At 39.8% G+C, this 27,960-nt stretch overlaps 1 protein-coding gene across 1 annotated transcript in view; it reads left to right on the top strand.

Annotated features, from left to right (window-relative positions):
* LOC124721608 (microtubule-associated serine/threonine-protein kinase 3) overlaps positions 1-27,960 on the top strand; it is a 263,031-nt gene that overhangs the window by 125,670 nt on the left and 109,401 nt on the right. The window contains exons 12-13 of the mRNA XM_047246660.1: positions 3,106-3,278; positions 13,759-13,829. Of these exons, the coding sequence (XP_047102616.1) occupies positions 3,106-3,278; positions 13,759-13,829 (244 nt within the window). The remainder of the gene's footprint in view (positions 1-3,105; positions 3,279-13,758; positions 13,830-27,960) is intronic.

Below are 27,960 nucleotides of genomic sequence, written 5' to 3' on the forward strand. Positions count from 1 at the left end.
CAGGTGTCCCTCCATTGCGGTTAAGGCGCCAAAATTTACTGGCCGCTTATGCTGCCCATGTTTTTAGCTTGCCCGGGCATCCAAACTATCGTCTCCTGTTCCCGCAATCGGTCCTCCATCTGCCTGCACATCGGCCCCGGTCGGGTTGTACGATCGCGGTCCGCGTCAAAGAGCTTCTCTCTGGGCTTGGGGCTTTACCTCTTCTGCCTCCTTTCCGGGCGCCTCTGCGTGCACCTCCATGGTGTGTGCCTCGCCCTCGGCTTGAGCTGGAACTGGCACAGCGCCCGAGGGACTCAGTCCCTCCAGAGGCCTTCCGCCGCTGCTTTTATTCCATCTTAGCCACGTATCAGGGCTCTGGCATTGTTTACACTGACGGCTCATTGGTTGCTGGTCATGTCGGTTATGCGCTAACTCTAGGGGTCCATTCCAAACAATGTTCCTTGCTGGCTGGCTGCAGCGTTTACTCTGCTGAGCTGGTTGCTATCTTTCGAGCCCTAGCGTACATCTGCTCCTGCTCAGGTGAGTCCTTCGTTATCTGTAGCGATGCCCTGAGCGGTTTACGAGCTCTCAACCAGTGTTTCCCTCGTTCCCGCCTGGTGTTGGCTATCCAGGAGTCCCTGCATACTCTTGCCCGTTGCGGCCACTCTGTGGTGTTTGTGTGGACCCCGGTCATATTGGGATACCCGGCAATGAAAATGTTGACTGCCTGGCGAAAGAGGCCACGAGTAAACCACCCCTGGAGATTGGCCTCCCGGTGACTGATTTGCGGGCAATCTTATGCCGAAAACTTTTCGATTTATGGGAATCTGAATGGCGTAACCTGCCCATGCCCAACAAACTTCGCCCTATCAAGGCGACGACGACTGTGTGGCGGTCGTCCATTCGGGTCTCCTGCCAGGAGTCTGTTGTCCTATGCTGGCTGCGCATTGGGCACACTCGGCTGACGCACGGCCACTTATTGCGCCATGAGGACCCACCTCTGTGTCGCTGCGGCTCCGTTTTATCTGTGGTCCACATTTTATTGGAGTGTCCACTTTTAGCTGTGCTCAGGCAGACGTTCGCACTGCCTGACACGCTCCCTGCCCTTTTAACAGATGACCCTGCTATGGCTGGCTTAGTTTTGCATTTTATTCGGGCAGGGGGATTTTATCATTTAATCTGAGTGTTTCTGTTTTATTTTATTGTTTTGTGTTGATTCTGGCCTTTGGCCTACAGTTTTTAATGTGTTCTCGGTGGTTGGCTTTTCCCTTTTTTTTTTCCTCTATGGTCGGCCAACCATCGTCACACCCTGTGTGATTTTAATTTGTTTTGACTGATCTCTGTCGGAGAATTTCTTGTCCTGTGTCGTCTGACATCTTTCGTGCTGTTCATTTTTATTCCCTTTGGGTGGTTTTCATTTTTTGGAAAAAGGGACCAATGACCGTCGCAGTCTGGTCCCTTTAATCCCACAAACCAACCATTAATAAACATAGACTTCAATCAGAAATCGGTAGCTAGGGTAGAATATTCAAAATTTCTAGGTGTATGCATTGATGAGGGGTTGAACTGGAAAAAACACACTGAAGATCTGCTGAAATGTTTGAGTTCAGCTACTTACGCTATTAGGGTCATTGCAAATTTTGGCAATATGCGTCTCAGTAATTTAGCTTACCACTCTTATTTTCATTCTCTGCTTTCGTATGGCATCATATTCTGCGGTAACTCATCATTGAGTAAAAGAGTGTTCATTGCACAAAAGCGTGTAATCAGAATAATTGCTGGAGCTCATCCTAGATCATCCTGCAGACACTTATTTAAAGAGCTAGAGATCTTCACTGTAGCCTCACTATACTTATGAAATTTGATATTGACAATCTGAATGAATTCAAAAGTAATAGCAGTATACATGGCTACAACACTAGGAGAAAGGATACTCAATGTTAAATCTTACTTTGGCTCAGAAGGGGGTAAATTATGCTGCCACAAAAGTCTCTGGTCACTTACTTAATAGCATCAAAAGTCTGTCAGATAGCCATATAGCATTAAAAAGGAAATTAAAAGAATTTCTTAATGGCAACTCCTTCTACTCATTAGATGAATTTTTGGATATAGTAAGTGGGTAATTTCCCCAACACCCACAAAAAAATTAAAAATTACAAATATTAAGTGTCATGTAATATTTTGTGTAATGTAATATCTTGTATAGACACCTTTTATTAACCTGACACGTTCCACACCATTACGAAGTGTCGTATTCATGATCTGTTGAACAAGTACTAATCTAATCTAATTAATTTTGCCACAACACACTTCTGTAAATATTGTTGGCCAGACATCTGCCAAATCTACCCACTCTTAACTGCTACATCATGTATCATGATTTGCCATTTTGTAAAACCCTGTTGCAGTGTTCCACATTGTGTAGAGATATATGTTGTGTCATATTTAACACAACTAATACAGAGATAAATTTAATATTGTGCACTATGCCAAGATTGCAGTTCCGCAGGTAGTTTGGGTGGGATGGTGGTTGTATGGGATGTGTAGAGTGGGGTAGAGGTTGGAGGCAGGAAGAGGGGTTGGGGTGGGTAACCAGCAGCTCAGAGGGAGGCAGCTGGTTTGCTGGTGAAGAAAGCAGAGGAGGAGATGGTGAGGGAGGCATTCTAGCTCCGGAAAGTATATACTCCAAAAGCTTTCTTTCTCTTTTGTGTGTGCATGTTGAACACTTTCACTATTCGGTGAGTGGCCTCCTTTGCTCGGAAATTATTTACATTCTACCAGAGCTTTCCTGCTATATTTACAATGATAAATAAGTATTTTCCAAAGTTTAACTTTTACACAGTACTTTGGTTACATTTCTGATTTTACATTGAACCGTTTATAAAGAAGAACAGGCATTCAAATATGTGTCAGTTCTGTATGAGCATGGTAGAATTGTAAGTATCAGTTTAACATGACCAGAATTGGGTTTCATTTTTCCCCAAATCATCTCGGTTCTTAAATTTTCAAAATTATTTTAATATGCAGATAAAATTATCATAACATATGCTGTGCTCTATTTGTAAGTCATAGTTTTATATATGCATTTTTATGTATAATGAACTGAATGCATGAGTGTATTTGCAGAAACATCTGTGCATAGTCATGGAGTATGTAGAAGGAGGAGATTGTGCGACACTGGTGAAAAACATAGGACCTCTCCCACCAGACATGGCAAGGTTTTACTTTGCAGAGACTGTTTTAGCTGTTGAATATTTGCACAGTTATGGAATTGTTCATAGAGATTTGAAGCCAGATAAGTAAGTATGTTTTTATTCTGTATTAATAAAAAATTAACTATTTTATACTTAAAAAGCCTGGGAATTTTAAAGATATTAACCACACAAAAGATATGGTAATACATCCTTGTCTCCCAAAGTATCACATAAAGGACTGTTTGAATGATCATCACTGACTAGATGTCACACAGAACTTTGTTCAGGACTTCCTCTATCATATGACAGTGAACTTGGATACACTGAAGAAGGTTCAAAGTTTATCTAAATTAGTGTGAAACACACTTGGCAGCACCACTAAACCATCTATTGGCATGACTATTGTGCTTCAATTGCAGATATTAATCATACATCATCGATACACAGTATTTATTATCGAAGGTGTTGTGTTACAGAGAAAATGTGCAATCTTCAAATGTCTCTCCAAATATTCATTGCTGGAAATCATATTGGGTCAGTATAAAGACACAGTAGAAGGCAAAAAGCTGATAAAGTTACTATGGCCAAAAGAAAAGGGCATGAAAAAAGGTGCTTTTGACTTTAATTTATAGAACACAGGGACAAATCGTGACGAGAAATGTTCAGTAATGTGTTGTGACAATATTAAGGAAAGTACCAAGAAAGCATTTGCACATGACCGAGCATAATTTTAAGATACACTTCACAATTATTACTTTTCAGTTCTATGTATCAACATGTATTGTGTAAACAGGAGCAACATTAGTGTCACACGTTTTCGAGGTTGAGATGCATAAAACTGAAAGTGGTAATTGCATTGTGCTTACTGTTAAGGAAAATGAGCAGAAGCTAATGGTAGAACTCAAGCCACAATTTATTCCTAGTTTCAACTCCTATGATGACAATGCAGATTTTCATCTTGAAGTTATCCTCTTCAGTTCCACTAGTAGAAAAATGTTTATCACTCTAATATTTGTATTACACTTAACTGATGTCACAGAGTGCTGAAACTTGGTGCACTAGGGAGTGACACCGTGCGGAAGGTGAGAAAAATATCAGCACAAGTATCTTCAGCATTCTGTACAACACATTGGAAGCAAAGAGGTTATATGCATTGGTTTGTATACATTTTAATAAACTTGGATAAAGTTTTTGAAACCAAGTTGGTTATGTAAAAGGTAGTTTCTAATGTCATTTGCTATGCTCTTGTTCATTTCTTGTTCTAGTACAGTTTTAAATAACTCTGAAGGTTGCAGTTCATTCACAGCATCAAGAAATCAGTGGACAAGTGTAATTTTAAATGAAAATATTGTTATGCTCATTGGTGAGGAGGAAAATGGAGGCAATGGGAGAGTGTAGTTACGCTGAGTTGGTAGAACAATGATTTTGAACAAAAACACCTGTAATTGCAGGCAGATGTGCAACTTGCAAACAAAGATTCTGTTAGAGAATCTACAGTGTCAGAATTGCATTCCAAAAAGAAACAAGAACAGAAATTTTTTTCAATGTGAAATACCTATTTTATGAAAGAAGATTGCAGTGCCTCAAGCACAAGCAAAAAATAAAAGCGCAGTGTTTCTTGTAAATCATGACATAGGAATGGTAACACTGAAAGTAGATTGAGGAATTATAGAACTGCAACCAAAAGAAATGAAAGGAAAATCAGGCTTCCAAAGTGACACTTGTGAATTTATTACAATCTTGTAAATGTTTTTATTCAATGTTTGTTAAGCATCATTTTGTTTGGACTAGAGTTTCTTCATAAAGTCTTCTCCTAACAAATAGTGTCATCTGTTTGATTCTCCTTATCCAATGCACTTACAGCTGTATTGTTTTGTGCAAGTCAAATGCTAAAGCTATAATAACTGCCACGTGATTCACTTTTACGCTGAGTCTTAAATTTAAACAATTCAGCACTTTGCTCACTAACAAACATTGCCATAGGCGATAGAAATAGCGAGTGAGGTGGGGGGAGGGGGGGGGGAGGGGGGTATCAAAGAACGGATGTGGGATCGAATCTGGTATCCTCTCGATTGTATTTTTGGGATGCAACCACTGAGCCACCACATGATAATTACAAACTGATTGATCACCATGTTCACTAGATGTAGTCAGACAACTGTAGGGGAAAACTGGGATTACGGTACCAGAGGCACAAGTATTATGAGACTTTTTGTTTGCCATGCCCAGCTAATAGAGTACATTGGGGTGCTGAACACCCACCAAGTTAACCGTACATGTCAAAATGCTGCTTCCAGGGCAGTGAGGTGCATCAGCTCCGGATTGAATTCTCCAGGAAAATTGTTGATGAGAGTTGGTGTGCTGACCAGCGTGGATGTGGTTTCAGGTGGTTTCCCATATTCCACTAGGTGAACAGCAGGCTAGTGCCCAAGTCCAGCCTCAGATACAAAATTTGCAAATATTTAAAATAACTTTCTCATGGATAACACTACATGCACACAGTTAGGATACACATATTCCATTCCCAGGGGTGACTGTGGCAACAGGAAGGGCATCCAGAAGCCCCTTAAATTAAGCATGCTAAAACTGTTCATAACCAACCCAATCCTGTGCCTACGCAGGACAAGGCCCGAGGAGGAAGAGGAGGAGGACGAGGAGGAGGAAAAGAAGAAGAAGAAGAAGAAGAAGAAGAAGAAGAAGAAGAAGAAGAAGATGGTGATGGTGATGGTGATGATTTAAGCTAAGCAAACTATGAGTGTACAGAATATTAGACTTGTTGTGTGACTGGATGGAAGAGTTTCTAACAGACAGAATAAAAACATGTCATCCATTCTTAATAAAGATAAATCTGCATACATAATAGCAACTTTGGGTGCTTGCCAAGGAAGTGTTAAAGGATCATATATGTGACCTTGTGGATAATGTCAGAAGTTCCAGGAAGCTATTTGTGGATGATGCCATTGTATTTAGAAAAGTCGCAACACTAAAAAATTGTACCAAAGTGTGTAAAGTCCTAGTTATTGATGAAAACAGGCATATTAAGTGACAGCAGCCAGATAGCCAACATGTCCAATAATCAGGTATTAGAAGCAGTTAAGAAACCTGATGTTGGTTGTTTAAGGGATAAAGCAAAGGAATTTGTGCTAGAAACAATGCAACATAGAGTACAACTGTACTGTGGGCTTGGTAACAAGTAAATGAGAAATTAATTGTCTGTCAGCATTAACTCATTGCTATCTAACCACCAGAGAGCAAGTAATCTGCCTTAAATTTCAAAATGGCTTATTTGAACAAGAGGTGTTTGGTCACACACTGTTACTTTAAGCCCTTATAAAATCATGCACATCAATAATGAGGCACCTTAATCTAATATTCACATATCAGTGAAATAAATAAATTAATAAGTGGATTGAGTATATGAAAGGAAAACCATTAAGACTATGATCATGTAGGATAATGACATAGGCTACAACTGAAATATTAATTCTGAGTATTTGTTTTATTCACACAGAAATTTATGTGGAATTGTGGTCTCGTGCACATTACTATTGAACACAATATATATACAATAAACCAAAATTATTGACTTTTTCTTTACAAGCAGAGAGCATTTGTGAGGAGCAATGAGTGTAAACTAAAGGCTCTGAGCTGCAGCAAAATTGTAAAGTTCATACTGGTGCCTACAAGTCTTTGTGCAGCAACAAATTCACTGCGGCTGAAATGTTCAGTGACTGTTAGGCCTAGTATGAGTCTGTACCTACTAACACTCAGAGTCCCAAATGTTCCTCAGTCTCAAACTGGTACACACTAAAATATTTGTAAGTTCTGAACTAGTGCAGATCAAAATATTTGGCTCTCTGGCTTCACAAACCTAGCCAAAATGAACCTTATGAACCAAGAGACGAAGACCTAAAAGACCTCAAAACCTGCGCTGAATGTCTATTTAAAACTTGGTCATGTGGCGAGCTGCTGCACTCAGTGTAACAACTTATAACTTGACCACCATTTTATACATTTCAAACATATGACACATACCTTTGGTCGATTAACAGTCTGATATTACATTATCCAATTTTAAGTGTAACAAAACAACTTGCTGTATTTAAATTTTACACACTACAAACAGAAGTGCAGAAACCTAGTCCAGCGGCTAAAATTATCGTTAAATGAACATAAAAATAATGAGGTAATGGGACGGTTCTCTCATGCAGCTGATAATCATCAGTGTAGATATGGAGAAATCTTTGTTTTGGTGTTGTAATGTGGATTACTCAATAAATTATTTATAACAGTTTGTGCATTTGTTTAACAATAATAGAAACATGGTCATTCTCTAGCTGAAATCAAAATCTAGCTGTGTGTCATTTGTTACTGATTCTGTAAACAATATTTAATAATAATGTTAGTAACTTTGTTTTAGTAATGACTTTATACACATTGTAATACAGTGGAACCTTGCTTAATGCATCTCCCATAATGCATAGTTCACATAACGAGCAAAATGAATTGTAAAAAAATGAATTTATTTAGGAGCGATGTTTCACATAATGAGTGATGACAATTTAGTGTGACATTAACAGCTGTTCTCGCGCGGCGGGGGTAAACGTTCAACAGTGTGAACACCGTTCATTGTCGGCTGTGGCATATGATGAACAATGTCTTCAGTATGTACTGCAGTCTGGGTTTAGCACTGTTTCTGCTACCATCTTAGTGCAGCTTGTGATCACATATTTTTATAATCTTGTGTTCACACTTTTTTTTGTGAGTAAATTTTAATAACCTTTGTAGAAATATCCCCAAAGATAAAGCCACAAGAAGACAGTCACAAGAGAAAGAAAATGACCTTAGAAATGAAATGTGAAATCATTGAAAAATGTGAACATGGTGTGAGCATTGCTGATTTAGCATGCATGAACAATCGATCTACATCAATTATTTGCACAATCTTCAAGAACAAGGCCAAGATTAAGGAGAAAGAAGCTTCAAAGGGTGTGACAGGAGTAGCTAAACAATGGTTTTGTATTCTGGATGATGTCAAAAGGTTGCTCTTTATATGGATAAATGAAAAGCAATTGTAAGGAGACACTGTTAATGAGAACATCATTAGTGAGAAGGTGAGAATGATTTTTGCCGACCTCGTTAAGAAGACACAAGGATCATCAGTGGCTGAAAAATTATTGATGTGAGCCGTGGCTGATTTGAGAAGTTTAAGAGAAGAACTGGCATCCACAGCATTGTGAGGCATGGTGAAGCAGCCAGCTCCGACACAAAGGCAGCAGAGAACTTGATCAGCTGTTTGTTCTAGGTTCTGAGGGTTATGTACTGCAACAGGTTTTTAATTGTGACAAGATGGGTCTATTTTGGAAAAAGATGCTGAAGTGTACCATTATAACGGCAGAGGAGAATGTATTGCTCATCAGAAGCTAATGAAAGACCATCTCGCACTGCTATTCTGAGCCAATGCAAGTGGCAATTTGAAAATTAAACTGCTGCTTGTTTACCATCCAGAAACATCATGAACCTCAAGAAGTGTTAAGTCCAGAAGCACAGGTTAAATGTGATTTGGAGGCCCAACAGCAAGACTTGGTTGACACATGATCTTTTTTGTGATATTTGCTTGAGATGAAACTGTCACTCCATGTCTTGCTTGTTAAGGACAACCCTCCTGTTCTTTCTCCAGGCCTGCAAGACTACCTCCTTGAAGAATTTCAATTCATCAGATCCTCTGCCTCCAAACACCACTTTGTTACCCCAGCCCTTGGCCCAGCAGATTATTTCTAATTTTAAGAAGCTTTACACTAAAGCACTCTTCAAGTGTTGCTTTGAGTTGACTGAAGCTACCAATATCACTCTCAAAGAGTTTTGGAAATGTCACTTCAACATCATTGTCTGCATAAACATGATTGACAAGGTGTGAGAAGGGGTTACTTCACCTTGGAAGAATTTCAGTTTTAACATAGTCAATTCTTGGCAATTTTGCTTCACTTCCTCTAGTATGTGGTGTCAAATCTCCCCCTCCACCCCAAAAATTTCCAAGTCTCTTAGTCGCTAGGCTTCTGTAGCTGCCCAAGTGGCTTCCCACATCTATTCACTACTCACCGCCCAATGCCCCTCTGACTTATCTGGTGTGGCCACTACATGGCAACTTTACAGCTGCATATCACTCAACTCAGTACTCTGTTTTTTAATATAGTTACTTAACAGACTCACACTCGTGTCATCACGAGTAATTTTCAAGGGGAAAGGGACTCATGTGACATATTAAACACATAAAGTGTTACATGAAAAAAACAGTGGTGTTTTTTGACCATAGTTTTAATTAATGCTCAAGTTGTCCAGCACATTGTACAGTTGTTGCACCCATTTCTCCTGGTCTTTAATCAAAATCACTACCATAATTGCCATTATTGTTTAATGGCTGACCCTTGTTTCCTGGAGGATGCAGTAAGTACTCCACTCTTAACTCTTACTCAACAATACCAGTGCTTCATCCATAGTTGTTTTCTAATGTCCAGGTTTCAGTTTGTCTGCAAGAGAGAGACAGTTTCATGGAATTTCATGAGAAGTTTTGTCATGTAAGGAAGAAACCTCAGCCACAACTCAAATGGAATACACCAATGTTTTTCTTGTGTAATTCTCTGTTTGTTCTACATGTCTCATGATCTCTTTATCATTTGTAAATTGCAATTTCCATCCAGGATCATGGTTTTCAGGGCACCATGTTGGTAATACATCCTCACAGGCTTCCTTCCCCCCCCCCCTCCCCCCCCCCCCCCCGTCCCTCCACCCCCATCCATCTCCCATCTCATATGACTTGACCTGTTTTTCTGTTTATGTGATTGTTTTTGTTTTAGAAGGATGGTTACACAGCTATGGATCTCCCTGTGTATTCGGTTGTGAATGTAAACTACTAAGGCAACATATGCACCACGCAACAGAATGACTGTTTCAAAACCCCATAATTCCCACCCATTGTGATGCTGAGGTTTGAAATTTGGCCAACAGTGCATACAACCTTCCTCTGTAATGGTACAAAAGCATGGCACCCAGTGACATCATACTTGGGCTTGACAGCACTTGAAACAGCAACATGTCGACACACATGAGAGAAAGGCCATAGCTGAGAAGTTCATGTAACATGTGGGGTGGATTAATGAGATCAGATTTCACCACGATTCTGCCCAACACTACTGTCGATGTGTTACATGATTGGAAAGTTGTTATACCCACTCTTACTCACATTTCACTCCTCCTTTTGACGCCTTATTAATGGAGGTCAGAACCGTAACATTCAACCTAGAAGTTATGTGGTTTTCTTATGGGTGGCCTGGGAAATCATTCCAGACACACTGCCACTCAGGATTGGCATGAAAAGGCTGGAGGTGGGTGGCATAAAGTGTGTCAGTGAAACCACCCCTTTTCGTGGGGCATTGATTCCCACACAGTTCGTGGCCGAAAATGACAGTTTGCAGTGTGATGAACAACAGGAAGACGTTCTTGACAACCTTTGCCACTGCAGACACTCTTGGGTATTTCAACCCTTCTCTAAGGACATTGTTGGCTGAACGTGATCACACCAATTTGGAATGCAGTGTGAATGCAATTTTTACTCTTGTGTAGAAGTTGGAACCACTAGGGACTGTTAAAGGCCATTTGAAATTTTAACATGATCCAAAACAGCAAATGGTGCTTACACTTTTTTGGCACTCCTCCTAAGGTATGACCACAGGGGGATGAGACATTGACACATGCATGAATAAAATGGCAAAGGGTCTCTCTAAGATCCATTGTTTGGCAAAACCAACCCACCCATCTCTATTGAGAATTTTAAAAGTGTATCTGTACAGACAGAACCAATGACAAATGACTAGGTGCTTGCAGATTGGTAACCCCTTCGACTGTCTCCAATTCTGGATGGCATACTATCAGGTAGAAGAGCAGCAGTGTAGTGGCCAAAAGAGCAGCACCGTAGCCTGCTTGCAGGTGCCTGGGACTCTCATCATGGGCTCTGCCCATACTGGTACATGTTTGAGGTGCTCAACAAATGCAGGCGGGTGGCACTGAGGGTTGATCACACCAGTGGACAACATGAAATAGGAGGGACAAGAAAATATAAACACCCTTTGCTGCTTCATGTCACATTCAAATTTCATAAAATAGTGTTGAATGGTCCCTAGTGGTTCCAACCTGTACGCAAGAGCAAAAATTGTGGTCTTGCTGCTCTCCAAAGGAGTCGGATCACATTTAATGTGGATGCAACCCCACACTGTTCTTAAAGGAGAGTTGAAACAACAGAGGGTGTCACCAGTTTCAAAAGTTATCAAGTACATCTCCCTGTCATTCATTGCACTATTAACTGTCATTTTTACTGGGAAATGTGTGAAATCAGTGCCTCAGGAAAAGGGGTGATCTTATTCACTCTCTGTGGCCATTTCGTGCCGATTCTGAATGTCGGTGTATCTGGAATGTTTTCCTTGACCACCCATAAGAAAATGTATGATTTCAACAATGTGCGTTGTGCCTCTAACCTGCATCGTAGAGGCATCAAAAGAGGGGATGAAATGTGTGTAAGAGTGACTGTGATGACCTTCCCATTGTGTGACATGTCCATGGTGATGTTGGGCAGAATTGTGGTGAAGTTCGGTGTTGATAAGAATTTATTAACCCACCTTATATGATCCAGCAACTTCTGAGCTGCGGCCTTTTCTTCTAATGTGTCAACACTTTCCTGTTTGAAGCTTCATCGAGCTTCAGGGTGCCACACTTTTGCACCATTACAGAGGAAGGTTGTATGCACCTTTGAGCCAAATTTCAAGCTCGAACATCTGAATGGGTTTGGATTATGGGGTTTTGAAAAAGTGATCATTTAATTCTGTTGCTCAGTGTATTTCCAGACAGGCATAAGTATGTTATTGTCAGACCCCTGTGTAACATCAAGTGATAAGACAGGTATGAATAATTATTGACTTGCTTGCTCCCTTCTCTCATGTGTTACAAGAGACTGTTAAGAATGAGGTATCAAACATCTCTGAAAACAAAATACATAGGTGGTCTAAGTTTCACATTATAATATTGATCTCTAATCATTACTGTTATTGTCACTTCCCTATACATCCTCCATTCCCATGACCTAGCCACAATTGAACACTACCTTTTCCAATATCCTATCAACTCAGAACCCACCACCTCTTTCCTTATACACCTGACAAACTACCTCTTCACACTCAGTTACCTCATCTTTGAGGGGAAGATGTAAAAACAAATCCATAGCATAACTGTGGGTAACCACATGGCCCTCCTATGGGCCATATAGGGGAAACATTCCCACTGACTCAAAATTTAAAGCCTCTTGTCTGTTTCAGGTTCATTGATGATAAATATATGATCTGGACCCAGGACCAAGACACTCTGTCATTATTCCTCGACTGAATCACCACCATCTCTCATCTGCCCCTAATCTTCTGGCAATGCCTGGGTACCAACTGCAAAGACGCGACTTTCCTCGACACCTTATGTCATCTCATACTAGAACAACACAATCATACTGTTCTCGAGGGTTTTGACAAGTTACCATCATATCTTTCCTACCCCTCCCAGTGTGATATTCTGTCACCCACCCAATCTTTGAAACATACATGTGCCACATTCCATATAGGTCATATCCCTGCAGAAGGCGCAAATGCAAGACCTGTTCAGTACACATATCCAGCACATCTACTCCAGTCCTGTCACAGGCATATCATATCCTGTCAGGAGCAGGGCTATCTGTGGAAACAGATATAACATATACCAGGTCTGCTGTAAATTCTGCATAGCATTTAATGTGGACATGATCACCACTAGCTGATCACTTGAATGAATGTGGTGTACACTCTAGAACCTGCTTATAATCAGGCATCTTGACATGTGCTTCACAACACAGCTTATGAAGGTTCTTGTCAGCAATCAATCACAATTCAAAAACAGTAGAAACATTTATGAATATAATTGTAGAATTGAGAAGTTACGTACACTATCTGTCACTCAGTTTCATTGTGGTACTCAGCCATAAGACACCGACCACTAACTCAGTAATATGCTTGACATGCAAGCAGAAATTACATCAGCCTCACATTTCCTCATGTTCTATACAATGGTGTGTGTGTGTGTGTGTGTGTGTGTGTGTGTGTGTGTGTGTTTTTAATGTAAAATCCAACCATGTAAATGATCATCATGTAACCACTTTTTCACTGAGAAAATCTGTTATACCTGTAAACTAATCAACACATTCCAAATCGCTGCAAGATATTGAAATTAAGGCCCATGAAACATGCAAATAACTATGCCACATGCATAAATGTGGATGTAAAAATATAATTCTCTAAAGCCTATTCTAAAATGCTCCAAGGAAACAATTCAGAATCCATGATTTTTGTCTCGTTTACATTTGAATAGCTATCTATTTGTGTTTGAAATGCAATAAAGCTGTAGCATTGTGTGATTTTTAAGGTAATTTTACCTTTTATAGAGGGAAACCTTTGTGTTAAAAAAATAAAAGCCACATTGTTAGTTTGTCTGTTACCTAATTCCATTCATTTTGTTGCAGCTTGCTCATAACAGCATTGGGCCATATCAAGCTTACAGACTTTGGATTGAGCAAAATGGGGCTAATGTCATGTGAGTATAAATGGAACACCTTATTTGGTTTGAATATAATGTGCATTCATTTTAAATGTGGATAGGTTGAATAGGGTATGTACATTTATATTTGCTGAAACAATTATGTATGGATTCTTTAGTTTACTTTTGCAGTATGTGAATGTGTGTGATGCCGATATCAATACAGTTTCATCAAGGCAGTAATTACATTATGCAGTATTCTAGTGATCAGAAATTTATTCTGAAACAAACTAGACTCATTCCTTAGATGTATGTAGAAGTATTGAAGTACCCTGGTTGCGTGTTGCGATGGTCAGGGTGTAGTGCTATTGGTAACTGAATACTTTAAACTACAAGTGTATTTGGATGGCAAAAATGGAATGCAACACCTAGTTTCATGAAGAGCAGCTCTCTTGCTTCTACTATTTGAGTCCAAAAGAAGATGCAAATCCTTTTTGTAAAGGCAAGTGGGAGAAATGAAAAAGCAACTTCAGGGGGAATAATGCATTGGCAGTGATTGGGTGCCAATAGTGTACACTCTTTGGCATGCTCCCAGATCTTATTTATAAACAACATTTAGTGCCAGGATATAGATTTTTCCCTATTTTACTTCCTTCCTTCAACATTTACAGAACCAGAACAAATGCATCAAACACAGGCAAAAAATCCCAGTTTGCTGTTTGATAATGAAATACTCAAACTAGAGGGTTTGGAACCAATTCCTGACAACATCCTTGATTACGTTAGAGAATGTGTGCAGTTAAGGATATGTTCACAGTAAGTAAGAGGGAATAACCATCCTGCAAAGGTTATCATCATTTTATATCCATGATGAACTGAACATGTAGCTCATACTTTAAAATTTAGTGAGTGCCTTTATAATGCTCTCCTCATAAAGAAGGCCAAAAGAAAACATTGGGCTACTACTCCTCTGAAACTGTAACAAAATTATGTGATAAGTGTAAACTGTGGATCAGAAAATCAAAACCAGTTGCAAAATGACTTAGACATGAATGATAGCTGAATGGTGCAAAAAATGGCAATTGTTTCTCAATAGGGAAAAGTGTGAAATCATCCACATGGGTACAAAAAGAAATCCATTAAATTTTGATTACTTGATAAATGCTACAAATTTAATAGCTGTCTTTTCAACTAAATACCTAGGAATTATGATTTGACCAACTAAAATTGGAATAATCAGATAATGTTGTGTGGAAGGCAAACCAAAGACAACATTTTCTTGGCAGATCATTTAGAAGATGCAAAAGGTCTACTAAAGAGGCTGCCTACATTACATTTGTCCGTCCTGTGCTAGAGTATTGCTATGTTGTTGGGATCCTAACAAGATAGGATTCATGGAGGCCATCAAAAAATTTCAGGGAATGGCAGCTCATTTTGTATTATCCAGAAATAGGGGAGAGAGTGTCACGGGTATAATAAGTGAGTTGGGATGCAATCATTAAAACTAAGGCATTTTTCATTGTGGCAAGATCTTTTCTCAAAATTTCCATCGCCAACTTTCTCCTTTGAATGTGAAAATATTTTAGTGTCGTCAACCTACATAGGGAGAAACTAACATCGTAATAAAATAAAAGAAATCGAAGCTCGCACAGAAAGATTTCAATGTTTGTTTTTTCTCAGGCACTTTTAGAGAGTGGAATGATAGAGAAATAATCTGAAAGTGGTTATAAGAATCCCCTGCCAGAAACCTAAGTGTGAACTGCAGAGTAGTCATGTAGATGTAGATATTTGATATTGACAGGGCGGCTGTGGCATGTTGAAGTACATTGCTTCGTGATGCTAAAGAACTTTTAAATGATGGAAAAGTCACAAAAGTAAGAAGTATTGAGAAATCTGAGAATGATAAGTTGAAATAAATGGTTATTAATATTTTATTTACTTGATTTACCTGAGAGAATATGAATTCATCCCAAGATATGAATGTGTCATTCAAGCTCTGTCCAGTATTTTGTGTCTGACAATGTTAGTCACAAAACTGTAGCATATGGAAGAAATTAAGGAAAGTTCATGTTTACATCCCATTCAGGACAAGGATGCTGGCCATAGACACCAAGATGGGGCTGGGAGATATGAAGAAGAAAACCTGTAAAATTCATTTTCAGGGAATCATTCTCATCATTATTGTTAAGAGACAATAAAATCCCAGACAACTAAAATCAGATGACAGGATGGGGACTTTAATTGTGGATCTCCTAAATGTGAATCTAATGCCTTAACCATAATGTCACTTCGCTTGGTAGATACACAGTTTTGGATCTCCTAAATGTGAATCTAATGCCTTAACCATAATGCCACTTCACTTGGTAGATATACAGAGAGACCAATTAGCTATAATAAATAAAATGATCTGGCTATTGTTTATCCTCATTAAAATTTATTGCCTACTCAGAAATGAAGAAAATTGCCTTGCCTAAGTTATAGATAAAGGTCAAATCTGTGACACAAGCCCATGACCAGACTGTTGGCCTGACTACTGGCAGAGTGTAACCCTTTTATCTGCAGCGGCATTTGGCAGGGAAGGGACAGTGAGTCCCTCACCCTGACTGCCCATTACCCCCCAGGAAAGATCCCAGGTACTCATTTTGAGAACAGACTGAGTGGACCTGGAGCCATCCTGGAGGTATTGGAATGAGCTAAAAACCCAATCCCAACATGGGTTAGAACTCGGGAACCCCAGGGCTGGAGCCCAGTGCTCTACCCCGTAGAGCGCAATGGCCGTATACTTAAGTAAGAGAGAGAGAAATTTAAAGCTTAAGATCTTGAGGAGGACTCCATATACTGAGACAGGTAAGATGCATATGAAGTTATGAAACTGGTTTACTATGGGACCGAGGAAATGAAATCTAACAAGTAACGTTTGAGTATGAGGCAGTTACACCAGAACAACTGTTGGTCTGAAGCTTCTAATCTGCATTTCTCTTAACCCTAGATTCCAAAAAACTCAAAAAATTTAAGACCGCAGTAGAGTATAAAATATATTTGGTATTTAACTTGGAATGTAACATACTATCAGAGATCTAATAATTGTAATTAACTAATGCATAACCTTTAAATTATGCCTTGCTTTGAATAAAATTTGAAGTAATATAATTTATGCCCTTCAGTGTTCTAGAGCTAAGATAGGTAGTGAGTGCAGCATTGTGTCATTCAAAAAGTGCTGTTAAATCACAGCAGCCTTGGTGAATGAACAGAATGAATGTCCTGTAAAACTATCTGCATCCTATGTAAGGAGAAATATAGATTCTCAAGTAAAGTATTGTTAAAAAGTCTTGAAATCCAGTCTGCTATTGACTCTTGTTATGCATTTTTCTCTATCCTGTAACACTGTGATGAGAGTGAATTGCTATGACAAACAGATGAGGGAAAGATGGCGTGGCATGGCTTGCTGACATTTCAATGATTGACTGCTGTGAAATATGTGTTCTTGCAGGTAGTGTTGCACTTGTTTGCCTAGTAGCAATGCTACTGAGCAAAGGATTTGATACTACTTCCACTTTAACATCAATGGATCCAGTGGAAAGCCTCTTTTCACAAAATAGGACACATTATGGGTGGTAGTGCCTGACTTTATACCAGCCTTTGCAAAGAGGGACAGAGCAAGAGGGTTGATTATGACTCCGGTGATGGCAGCCTGTCCTTATTTACGTATCAAGTTTCCTAGGACCATGCGAGCCAAAGCTACATGGTCATGAACCAAGTCAGTACATAGGTTACAGAAAACTGATTAGAAAATTTATAAATTGAAAAATCAATCAAACAAGAAGTAACTGTAAGAGGAAGTATAGAAACAAAAAACTTACTACAGAGGGAAGTTCTCAACTACTGCAAGGAACTTGTGTACATAATAGAGGGAGCGTGGCACAAGAAAATTTTTGAAATTAGATTTAAAGACTTGAGATTAATCACTCAATTTTTTCGAGTTCTGCTAGAAGACTGTTGAAAATGAAACCTGTTGAACATGTGTAAAGTATTAAGGAAATGTTAACTAAGTGCCTATTGTTTTTGTGTCTAGTGTTTGTTAAATGAATGTTGCAGTTACTTGTGAATGAGTCAGTATTTTCAGCAACATTTTTTTGTGATGGCATGTATGTAAGGAGACAGCAGAGTTAGAATTCAGAGGCACCTGAACAGTCGGACATACATGAAGCTTGCGAACTGACACCTAAGGTCTTCCCAACTGTCATTTTTGGGCTATGAGTATGCTTGGTGAGTGCCCAGATGTACCCCAAAATATAAAATAGCAGATAACAGAGTGAAAGTAAGCAAAGTGAACAAGACTGTATGATTCAGTGGCAGAGACGCTATAGATTGTTCTTATAGTGAAGATAGGGGTATTTGGTTTATGCACACGATCTTGGAAGTGATTCTTCAAAGGAATCTTTCAATCTATGCCCATTCCCAAGAATTTAAAGAAAAAGAGAATTTTTTCAATCAGCTGTCACATTTAGGGGCAGCTCTTTAATGTACATCAAAAACAGCATTGGACTCGGGGCAGAATTGTGTGGCACACATACTTTACATGACCCCAGTCAGGTTCAGATCTCTTACCAGTTTGTTGACACTGAAAGGGAAGGAAGGAAGGAAGATTGGGTTTAATGTCCCATCAACATCGATGTCATTAGAGACAGTGCGCAAGCTCGGATTGTGTAGATGATGGGGAGGGAAATTAGCCGTGTGCTTTCAAAGAAACCGTCCCGGCATATGCCTTGAACAATTTAGAGAAATCACAGAAAACCTAAATCTGGATGGCCAGACCTGGATTTGAACCATCATCCTCACGAATGCAAGTCCACTGTGCTAAGTGCTGCGCCACCTCACTCTGTTTGACACTGGAGAACAAACTTTTGCTTCCCACATTCAAGATGTGATGTGAATTATTGTTGAGTATTTTCTGTAATCTCATAATGTCCAAACTTACGCAAAAGTATTGAATGGACCACACAATTAAATGCTTTTATTAAATGAAAGACAACAGCTACTGTCCTAAACCTATCATTAAGCTTTGCTAGTACTTCACAAACAAAACAATAAATAGTATTTTTCACTGTATTCCCATTTCCTGAAGGCAAACTGTGAACCTGGCAACAAATTATACATTGAAGAGCCAAAAAAAAAAAACTGGTACACGTGCCTAATATCATGTAGGGGTCCCACGAGCGCACAGAAGTGCCGCGACATGACATGACATGGACTCGACTAATGTATGAAGACACCATGAATCCTGTAGGGCTGTCCATAAATCTGTAAGAGTATGAGGAGGTGTAGATCTCTTCTGAAGAGCGTGTTGCAAGACATCCCAGATATGCTCAACAGTGTTGTCATCATTTTGTTCAAAAAATGTAGTGCCTATCAAACTTGACAAGAAATGAAAGTGACAGAAGTGGAAGCTCCAGATGGCCAAGTGTTGGGAAAAAAAAAAATAAATACAAAAATAGCATTTTAGGCACGGGTCGGGTGAGACATGAGTCATTTATGTTAGCATAACTTCTGCAGTGACTTAGCTTATCGTGGTGTTGTCACAGGAGGCCTTCTGGGATGTCCACAAAAGGCAGGTGGCACTCAGGGATGCCAATGATGACACCCTCTGTCCAGCCCAGATAGCTGCTGAAAGAATGAGCCCAGGCTAGAGACATCTTCTGAAAATTGGTGTCAAATAACACTTCTATTTTCCACTATGGTGCCTGCAGAAGATGGAGCAGGGTGTGGAACTGCATGTTGTGAAACAGTTCTCCAGAGCTCATATTGCCTGTCACACTTGACCTCACATAAATCATGACGGCTGCTTTTTTCATATGCTCCTTTAATGCTCTATATGTTCTCTTGAACACTGCTGGATTGCTAGTGGAGTGGTGAGGACAAATTCACTGAAATAACATTCCTTTGACTTTGGAGCTGTAAATTGTGGTACATTGTCTCAGAGTATTGTTTGTGGTAACCCTACAGTTACAAATGTGACAATGCTGAAATTGTAGCACCAAATTTTCTGTTAAACATTAGAATAACAAAAGGGAATTTTGAAAATGTGGGTACAACAATGAGGAACATACTATTTAAGAAAGGCTATACAAAGAAGGCACCAGACCCCCTCTGGATTTTCTCATGGGAAAAAATTGAGGTGTGGCTGCTTGTTGCTGGGTGGATTCATAATACAAACAAACCAGTTTCTCAATATTAGAAGCTCCAGTAAGCATTACAGCAAGCGAAAGATTTCATATGATGTACTCCCTTATAATTATCGTGACAGTTCTAAAAGTTGCACAGGGGAGGTGATGGCAATCCTACTTGTTGCTCATTTTGATCTGTTTTCAATACCAGAACTATTACTGTGATTAGTAAGTGGCAGTGTGCAGTAAAATAAGTACCTAATGTAGGGCTGGAATACTGTCATAAGGAAAACTGTCTTATGGTGGATGACCACCTTGGAGATAGCATCATTCATGCAGCAGGGAATGACTGGACTAAATGGATCAGTTTACCATCTACCTGTAAACATGATACTTCATAAGTATTGATCACTGGATCCGGGACCATTGGAAGTTGGTCTGTTGTATCTGTATAGTCAATATTTGTATGGGCAGGTACAAAAATTATAGTAACTCACCTAAACACTGTAATTAATTGATTACATCTGACCACTGATTCTCTCTCTCTCTCTCTCTCTCTCTCTGTCTGTCTGTCTGTCTGTCTATCTCTCTATATCTCTATCTATCTTTTGAATAATTTTGCTGTGCTACAGACCATGTATCGGCAGGACATAAGTATGGGATGTGTTACCCATTTGGCCTCTTTTTCTGAAAATACTGCCATATGCTGTGTTGCAAAGCCTTGGAGAAAACGTCAGTTCACTTGTACATTAGTTCACTAATCATACTGTAATCGTTGCAGGAGACTTTAACCCTCCAGCAATCAATTGGGGTGATTACAGATTGTGGGCATAACAAATCATGTTGTGAAACATTACTCATGATGGATGTATTCTAGATCTAATGGCAACAAACAGACCTGACTTCGTTGAGGAAGTCCACATTGAAACTGGTATCAGTGACCACAAGGCAGTTGTAGCAACAGTGAATATCAAAACACAAAGGGCAACTAAAACAAGCAGCAAGATTTATATTTTTAGTTAACTGGACAGAGAAACAATAGTGTTGAACCTCAGTGCGGAACTTAAAACTTTTAGCTTAGGACAGGAGTGTGTAGAGAAAACTATGGCTCGAAGTCTAAAAGAATAGTTGGTCCAGTCTCGTATTTCGTCTGATACCCCATATGATCATACTTTTGGTAACAAGCATAGGTTTGCTACCAGTCAAATGTTTTTCGGAACTGGAAATACTGCATCTATCTGACTGCCTTGATCCACGACTTTCAGAATGATGTATGAGAAAAGTGCGAGCTGGGCTTAACACGATCTCTGTCTTTGGGATCCTTACTGGTTGGCATGGACACGGTCATTCTGTTCAAGATACCCGTTATGTTTCAGCTCAGAATATATTCTAAGATTGTAAAACAAATCAATGTCAGTAGTTTTGTGGATGACCTCTGCTACTGTTCTTGTAGACAGATGTGACCTGTGCTCTCTTCAAGTTACTTGACACACACTTCCTTTTAAGTTAATAGAGAGGATAATTCAGCCACAAATTGGGTATAGAATCTGATAGGGATTCCATCAGATCATGGGGTTTTGTTCAGTTTTAACTATTTCAGCTGTTTCTCAATTTCACTGACACTGGTACAAGATTTAATTTTGGGCAATACTTCTGCATTTTCCTTTGTAAAGAAACATTTTAAAACAGAGTTAAGCATTTCAGCATTTGATATCCTACCCTCATTTTCAATTCCTGTCTCATTCATGAGGGACTCTACAGTATCTTTGGTGCTACTAACAGCTTTCATATATGACCAGAATTTCTTTGGGTTTTGTCAAAGATCACTGGACAGTATTCTGCTACAGAGGTCACTGAAGGCTTCATGCATCTCACTGTTGACTACCAAACATATTTCATTCAGTATCTCTCCATATGTAGCCCTTTGCTTTGTGTTGTGCTTATTATGCAGTAATCTTTGTTTCTTTAAAAGTTTATTTACAGTCACTGTACACCATGGAGGATCTCCCACATCATGAATTGTCCTGCTGGGTATATATCTACCCAGTGCATGGTCAACTATTCTTTTAAGCTTGAGCCATAGTTGCTGTACACGCTCCTGTCCTGATCTGAAAGTTTTAAGCTCCTGACTGAGGTATGACACTGTTAGTTCTCTGTCCAGTTAGCTGAAAATATAATTTCTTCTGCTTGTTTTAGTTGCCCTTTGTGTTTTGGTATTCATTGTTGGTACAACTGCTTTATGGTCACTGATACCAGTTTCGACATGGACTTCTTCAAAGAGGTCAGGTCTGTTTGTTGCCATTAGATCTAATGTATATCTATCATGAGTATCATTTCACATTATGTCTTGTGATGCCCACCACTAACAAATCTGTAATTCCAGAATGAGATTTTCACTCTGCAGCGGAGTGTGCGCTGATATGAAACTTCCTGGCAGATTAAAACTGTGTGTCGGACCGAGACTCGAACTCGGGACTTTTGCCTTTCGCGGGCAAGTGCTCTACCAACTGAGCTACCCAAGGGAAAGGTCCCGAGTTCGAGTCTTGGTCCGGCACACAGTTTTAATCTGCCAGGAAGTTTCATACCAGCACACACTCCACTGCAGAGTGAAAATCTCATTCTGGAAACATCCCCCAGGGTGTGGCTAAGCCATGTCTCCGCAATATCCTTTCTTTCAGGAGTGCTAGTTCTGCAAGTTTCGCAAGAGAGTTTCTGTAAAGTTTGGAAGGTAGGAGATGAGGTACTGGCAGAAGTAAAGCTGTGAGGACGGGGCGTGAGTCGTGCTTGGGTAGCTCAGTTGGTAGAGCACTTGCCCGTGAAAGGCAAAGGTCCTGAGTTCGAGTCTCGGTCCGGCACACAGTTTTAATCTGCCAAGAAGTTTCAAATCTGTAATTATCTCAACTGATTGCTGAATGGTTAAAGTCTCCTGCAATGATTACAGTATGATTAAGGAACTGATGTGTACAGGTGAAGTGAGGTTTTCTCTAAAGTTTTTGGTCAACAGAAGGGTCCAAGTATTTTAAGTTAGTTTGCACACCAGCCTACCATATTTACTCGAATCTAAGCCGCTCTCGAATCTAAACTGCATCTGAAAAATGAGACTCGAAATCAAGGAAAAAAAATTTTTCCCGAATCTAAGCCGCACCTGAAATTCGAGGTTCGACATTCAAGTTGAAAGAAAAGTTTTAAGCCGCACCTCCAAATCGAAACAAAGTTGGTCCATTGTAGTATGACACACAATTTAGGTCGAATGAATGACGATACAGCTACAGTAGTTTGGTTCGAGTCGTAAGCTAAGCAGTTAAGCTTTACCAGGTAGCCATTGCTATGAGTCAGGCGCTCCGTCCGTATTTATACGGGTACCATTCCTTTTTCACGTGCTTCGTCTGGTTTGAATTGACTGCTTATTTTTCTTTGATCTGGTAAGTGCTGTTCTCTTTGTTATAGGTGTTTACGTCACTCTAAGCTGAAAATGCGTTACTGTACTGTGTCATGCATTGTTTGTCGCATTCTGATAATGAGTGTTCACGGCCTGTTGCCACTCGCGGCACGACTTGCTTTTGTGCACGCTACCGCAGCTATCAATTAAAAAAAAAGAGAGAGAGGAATCGTCTCCTTAGCAAAACAATGGAAAGAGACTGCTATTTGTTGTTACTTACACTGCAGCTTTCTTTGATAATGATCAACAAGAACCAAATAATAGACTGCGTATGATAGAAGATGTTCTGAACGAGAGTTTAGAGAAAATTTTTCTCCGTTTGAAAATCTTTGCAGATGCCTCTTTAGTACATTACATTCTGCACAGAAATTAGTCACCTTAGATTTAAAAATCTAGTCAATTGCCGTGCTTCATTTCTGACTCTATCACTATTAGGCATAAGAATAATACGAATAGAAACACGACATGATATGTATATTCTTCCGCGTTTACTGTTGTCTCACCCTAGTTCCCTAGTTTATTAGGCAGACAGGATTTAAATGAGATATCAGCAAACACGAAAGAATACATGACAAAATGTTTATATTCGTATTATTCTTATGATGAAGAGAATAGTGCATGTGATTCACAATTCTTAAAAGTTCCTATTAGCAACCATCTCTCCTCACAGGTAGGAAAAAATTCAGAACGTAGAGTTGGTCATATTGATAAACATCCCAAACAGCCTTGCCAGTCTGATTTTCGTAGTACATTGAAATGCTGCTACATTCTAAGATGAACAATACGGAGTTTGTATTTACGTCGTTGGATAATGTATGAAAATGCAGTGGTCAAAACTCGGGGCAGAGAAAAAAAAAGTTCGTCTTCCACCTTTTTTTTTTTTTTTACGCAGAGGTTTTGGCACCAGTATTTATCTTTGTGCCTGCAAAGCATGCCTGTGTAGCGCTACATATATTCGATGGCAGAAGTTGGTTGTGGCAGCACCTACCAGCATTTTTCAGAACTTCCGCTTACTTTGCACTCGATTCTAAGCCGCAGACAGTTTTTTGGATTACTAAAACCGGAAAAAAAGTGCGGCTTAGATTCGAGTAAATACGGTACATTGAGACATCTTCACAGCTTAAGAGAGCACTCATGTCAACACCATACTTGTCAACATTGCCCCCAGAAAACGGCTAATTTTAGCAATTACACAGCATGTTATCTTGAATAGAGAGTCATCGACAGATGCAGAAGTAACTTTGGGCGTACCCCAGGGAGGTGTGTTGGATACCTTGCTGTTCATGTTGTATATTAACAATCTTGTGGAGAATATTAATACACTAGTAACATCAGACTTTTTGCACGATGCTGTATCCTATGAATGTAATATTAGTGAGTCACAGTTAGAGTCTGTAAACTCATGCAAATACTTGGGTGTGACAGTTATTAGGGACATGAAGTGAAGCAGTCACATAGGCTTAGTTGTGCGTGAAGCAGGTAGCAGACTTTGGTTGATTGGTAGAATATTAGGGAAATACAATCAGTCTACAAAGGAGGTTGCATACAAATCATTTGTGTGACCAATCCTAGAATATTGCTCAAGTGTGTGAGATCTGTACCAAATAGGGCTAGCAGGGGATATGAAATGTATACAAAGGACAGCATGAATGGGCACAGGCTTGTTTGACCACGGGAGAGTCACTGAGATGTCGTAAGAACTGAATTGGCAAACTCTTGAAGATATACAGAAACTAACTCGAGAAAGTCTACTAACAATGTTTAAAAAACCAACTTTAAATGATGACTGTAGAAATGTACTACAACCCCAACATATTGCTCACATAGGGATTGTGATGATAACATTGTATTAATTACAGCCCTCACAGAAGCATTTAAAGGATCATTTTTCCCGCACTCCATATATGAATGGATCATGGGGAAAAAAATATTGATACAGTGGGACATATCCTCTGCCATGCACTTCACAATGGTGTGCAGAGAGGAGTTGGAGTTGTAGATGTAGATTCCTTATGCAGCTGGTTAATGAGTAAGCTATGTTGGTTGTAAGCTTGGTATAGTAATTGACATTTTTTCCCAGAACACACTGCAGTTCTTTGAATGAGGATGCCAGTAGCTTCCATATGCAGCTGTTGAATGAAGTGCCATAATTTTTTGAACTGGATTTAAGCTGTTCAGTAATGGGCAGAACAAAAATATGATCGAAGCAGTTATGCTTAAGTCCATCATTGCATCTATAGATAGGATGTTTCACAAAGATTCATCTGATTTCACAAGACTATACCTTCTATATGAATAAAGATAGAAACTTGTGGTTTTGGTAAATTTCAGCTTGTGCATGGGACCACAAAGTTTTTATTTTCAAAAGAACTTTTCAGTTTCAAAGGGCACTTCTTACAATTAAGTATAGGACCAAAGTTTTCACTTACCTTTCACAAATGTTCAGTTTGCCCTCCATTGAATACATGACTAACATCCATGTGATTGTCAAACTTATCCCACAGTTTTTGCAAGAATATCTAGAGTTGCTTTTGCTGTGCTGCATCACATTTCATCCAAATTTGTTGTGATGGGAGTACTTAGACTACAGACATCATGCAATTATAGAGGCCAATGACTTGTTCAATGTGAGATCAGTTTGGCTCTTGTGACAGTTCACTGTTGAGGCAGCTCATTTGAAGAAATGCTCTTACATGTAGATGCCAGTGCAATGCTGTTCTGCCTTGAAAAATGAAGTTTTCGGCATATTCTTGCAGTTCTGCATCTACATCTACATACTCCACAAGCTGCTGTTCAGCGTGCGGTGGAGAATATCCTGTGCCACTACAAGCAGTTTCCTTTCCTGTTCCACTTGCAAACAGAGCGAGGGGAAAACAGTTGTCTATATGCCTGTGCAAGAGCCCTAATTTCTCACATCTTATCTTCATGTTCCATATGCAAAATGTATGTCAGTGTCAAAAGAATCATTCTCCAGTCAGCTTCATATGCTGGTTCTCCAAATTTTATCAATATTGTTCCTCAAGAAGTACATCATCTCTTTGCCTCCAGGGATTCCCATTTGAGTTTCCAAAGACTCTTCATAATACTTTCATGTCAAGCAACACATTACAATTCCTGTATTCAAACATTATACAATTTTTACCTACTCATCTGCATTAACTTACCTTTTTCTGGATTTGGAACTAGAAATTTCGTTCAAGTCATTTTTTATCTCCCTACAGTCACTCAATGATGACACCTTCCCATACACCACAGCATCATCAGCAAACAACCACAGATTGCTGCTCACCTTGTCTGCCAGATCATTTATGTATATAGAAAATAGTGGCAGTCCTACCACACATCCTTGGAGCACCCCTGATGATACTCTTTGTCTCTTATGCACGTTCACCATCAAGGACAATGTACGGGGTTCTGTTTCTAAAAAAGTTTTTGAGCGACTTGCGTATCTGGCTACCTATCCCGTATGCTTGTACCTTCGTTAACAGTCTGCAGTGGGGCACCATGTCAAATGATTTTTGTAAATCTAGGAGTATGGAATCTACCTGTCATTAGTAATTAAATCAAACACTGGAAAATCCAGGATGAAATGTAACAGTATTATGATAAAGACAGTTGTTACTCATCATATAGCAGAGATGCCGAGTTGTAGGGGGCCCAGCATTCATTTTCTGGGTACAGGCGTGGCGAACCCAGGATTTCAGAGCTGGGGACTGGTTAGTGCCGCCAGTCCCCTGTCACTGTAAGCTCTGGGCATGCTTCAGCGACCACCGTGCTGCGTGCCAGTGGAACATTGTGTGTCTCAGGGAATGGGGATCTCGGCTTGACCGCCCGGATCGCGAGGACGGAATAAGCCTCTACAAAAAAAAAAAAAAAACCTCAATCTCAAGGTATGCTGCACTGCCACTTAGAAGGTAGCAACACACAGTCTAACAAGAGTGCTTGGGTAGCCAGTCCTCCAGGTACTGGAGTAAATCAGAACAATGCAGTAAAGAGTAACAGAGCATAGGCTGGCAATCAAGGGGCCGAACAAGTGAACAATTGAGAAGCTTCTTGTCTCATACTGTGCATATTTGCTAAATATGGGACAGAGTGCACACTTCTGCATTGCAACTAGCTTGTTCTCTGCCATCGATCTGTCACTTTGCTCTCCAGCCCTAGCTCACATTGCTCAATGGGAAGTATTCGATGCCTTGGATTACTTCCTGATCTGGATCCATCTGCCAGATGGAGTGGAGTCCTATAGGAAACTGCCACGTGGGTGCTCAGTAGGGCGGACTGGACACTTTATACAGGGTGTTACAAAAAGGTACGGCCAAACTTTCAGGAAACATTCCTCACACACGAAGAAAGAAAATATGTTATGTGGACATGTGTCCGGAAACGCTTACTTTCCACGTTAGAGCTCATTTTATTAATTGTCTTCAAATCACATTAATCATGGAATGGAAACACACAGCAACAGAATGTACCAGTGTGACTTCAAACACTTTGTTACAGGAAATGTTCAAAATGTCCTCCGTTAGCGAGGATACATGCATCCACCCTCTGTTGCATGGAATCCCCGATGCGCTGATGCAGCCCT

Source organism: Schistocerca piceifrons, chromosome X (assembly GCF_021461385.2).
Source record: "Schistocerca piceifrons isolate TAMUIC-IGC-003096 chromosome X, iqSchPice1.1, whole genome shotgun sequence".
Classification (NCBI taxonomy): Eukaryota; Metazoa; Arthropoda; class Insecta; order Orthoptera; family Acrididae; genus Schistocerca; species Schistocerca piceifrons.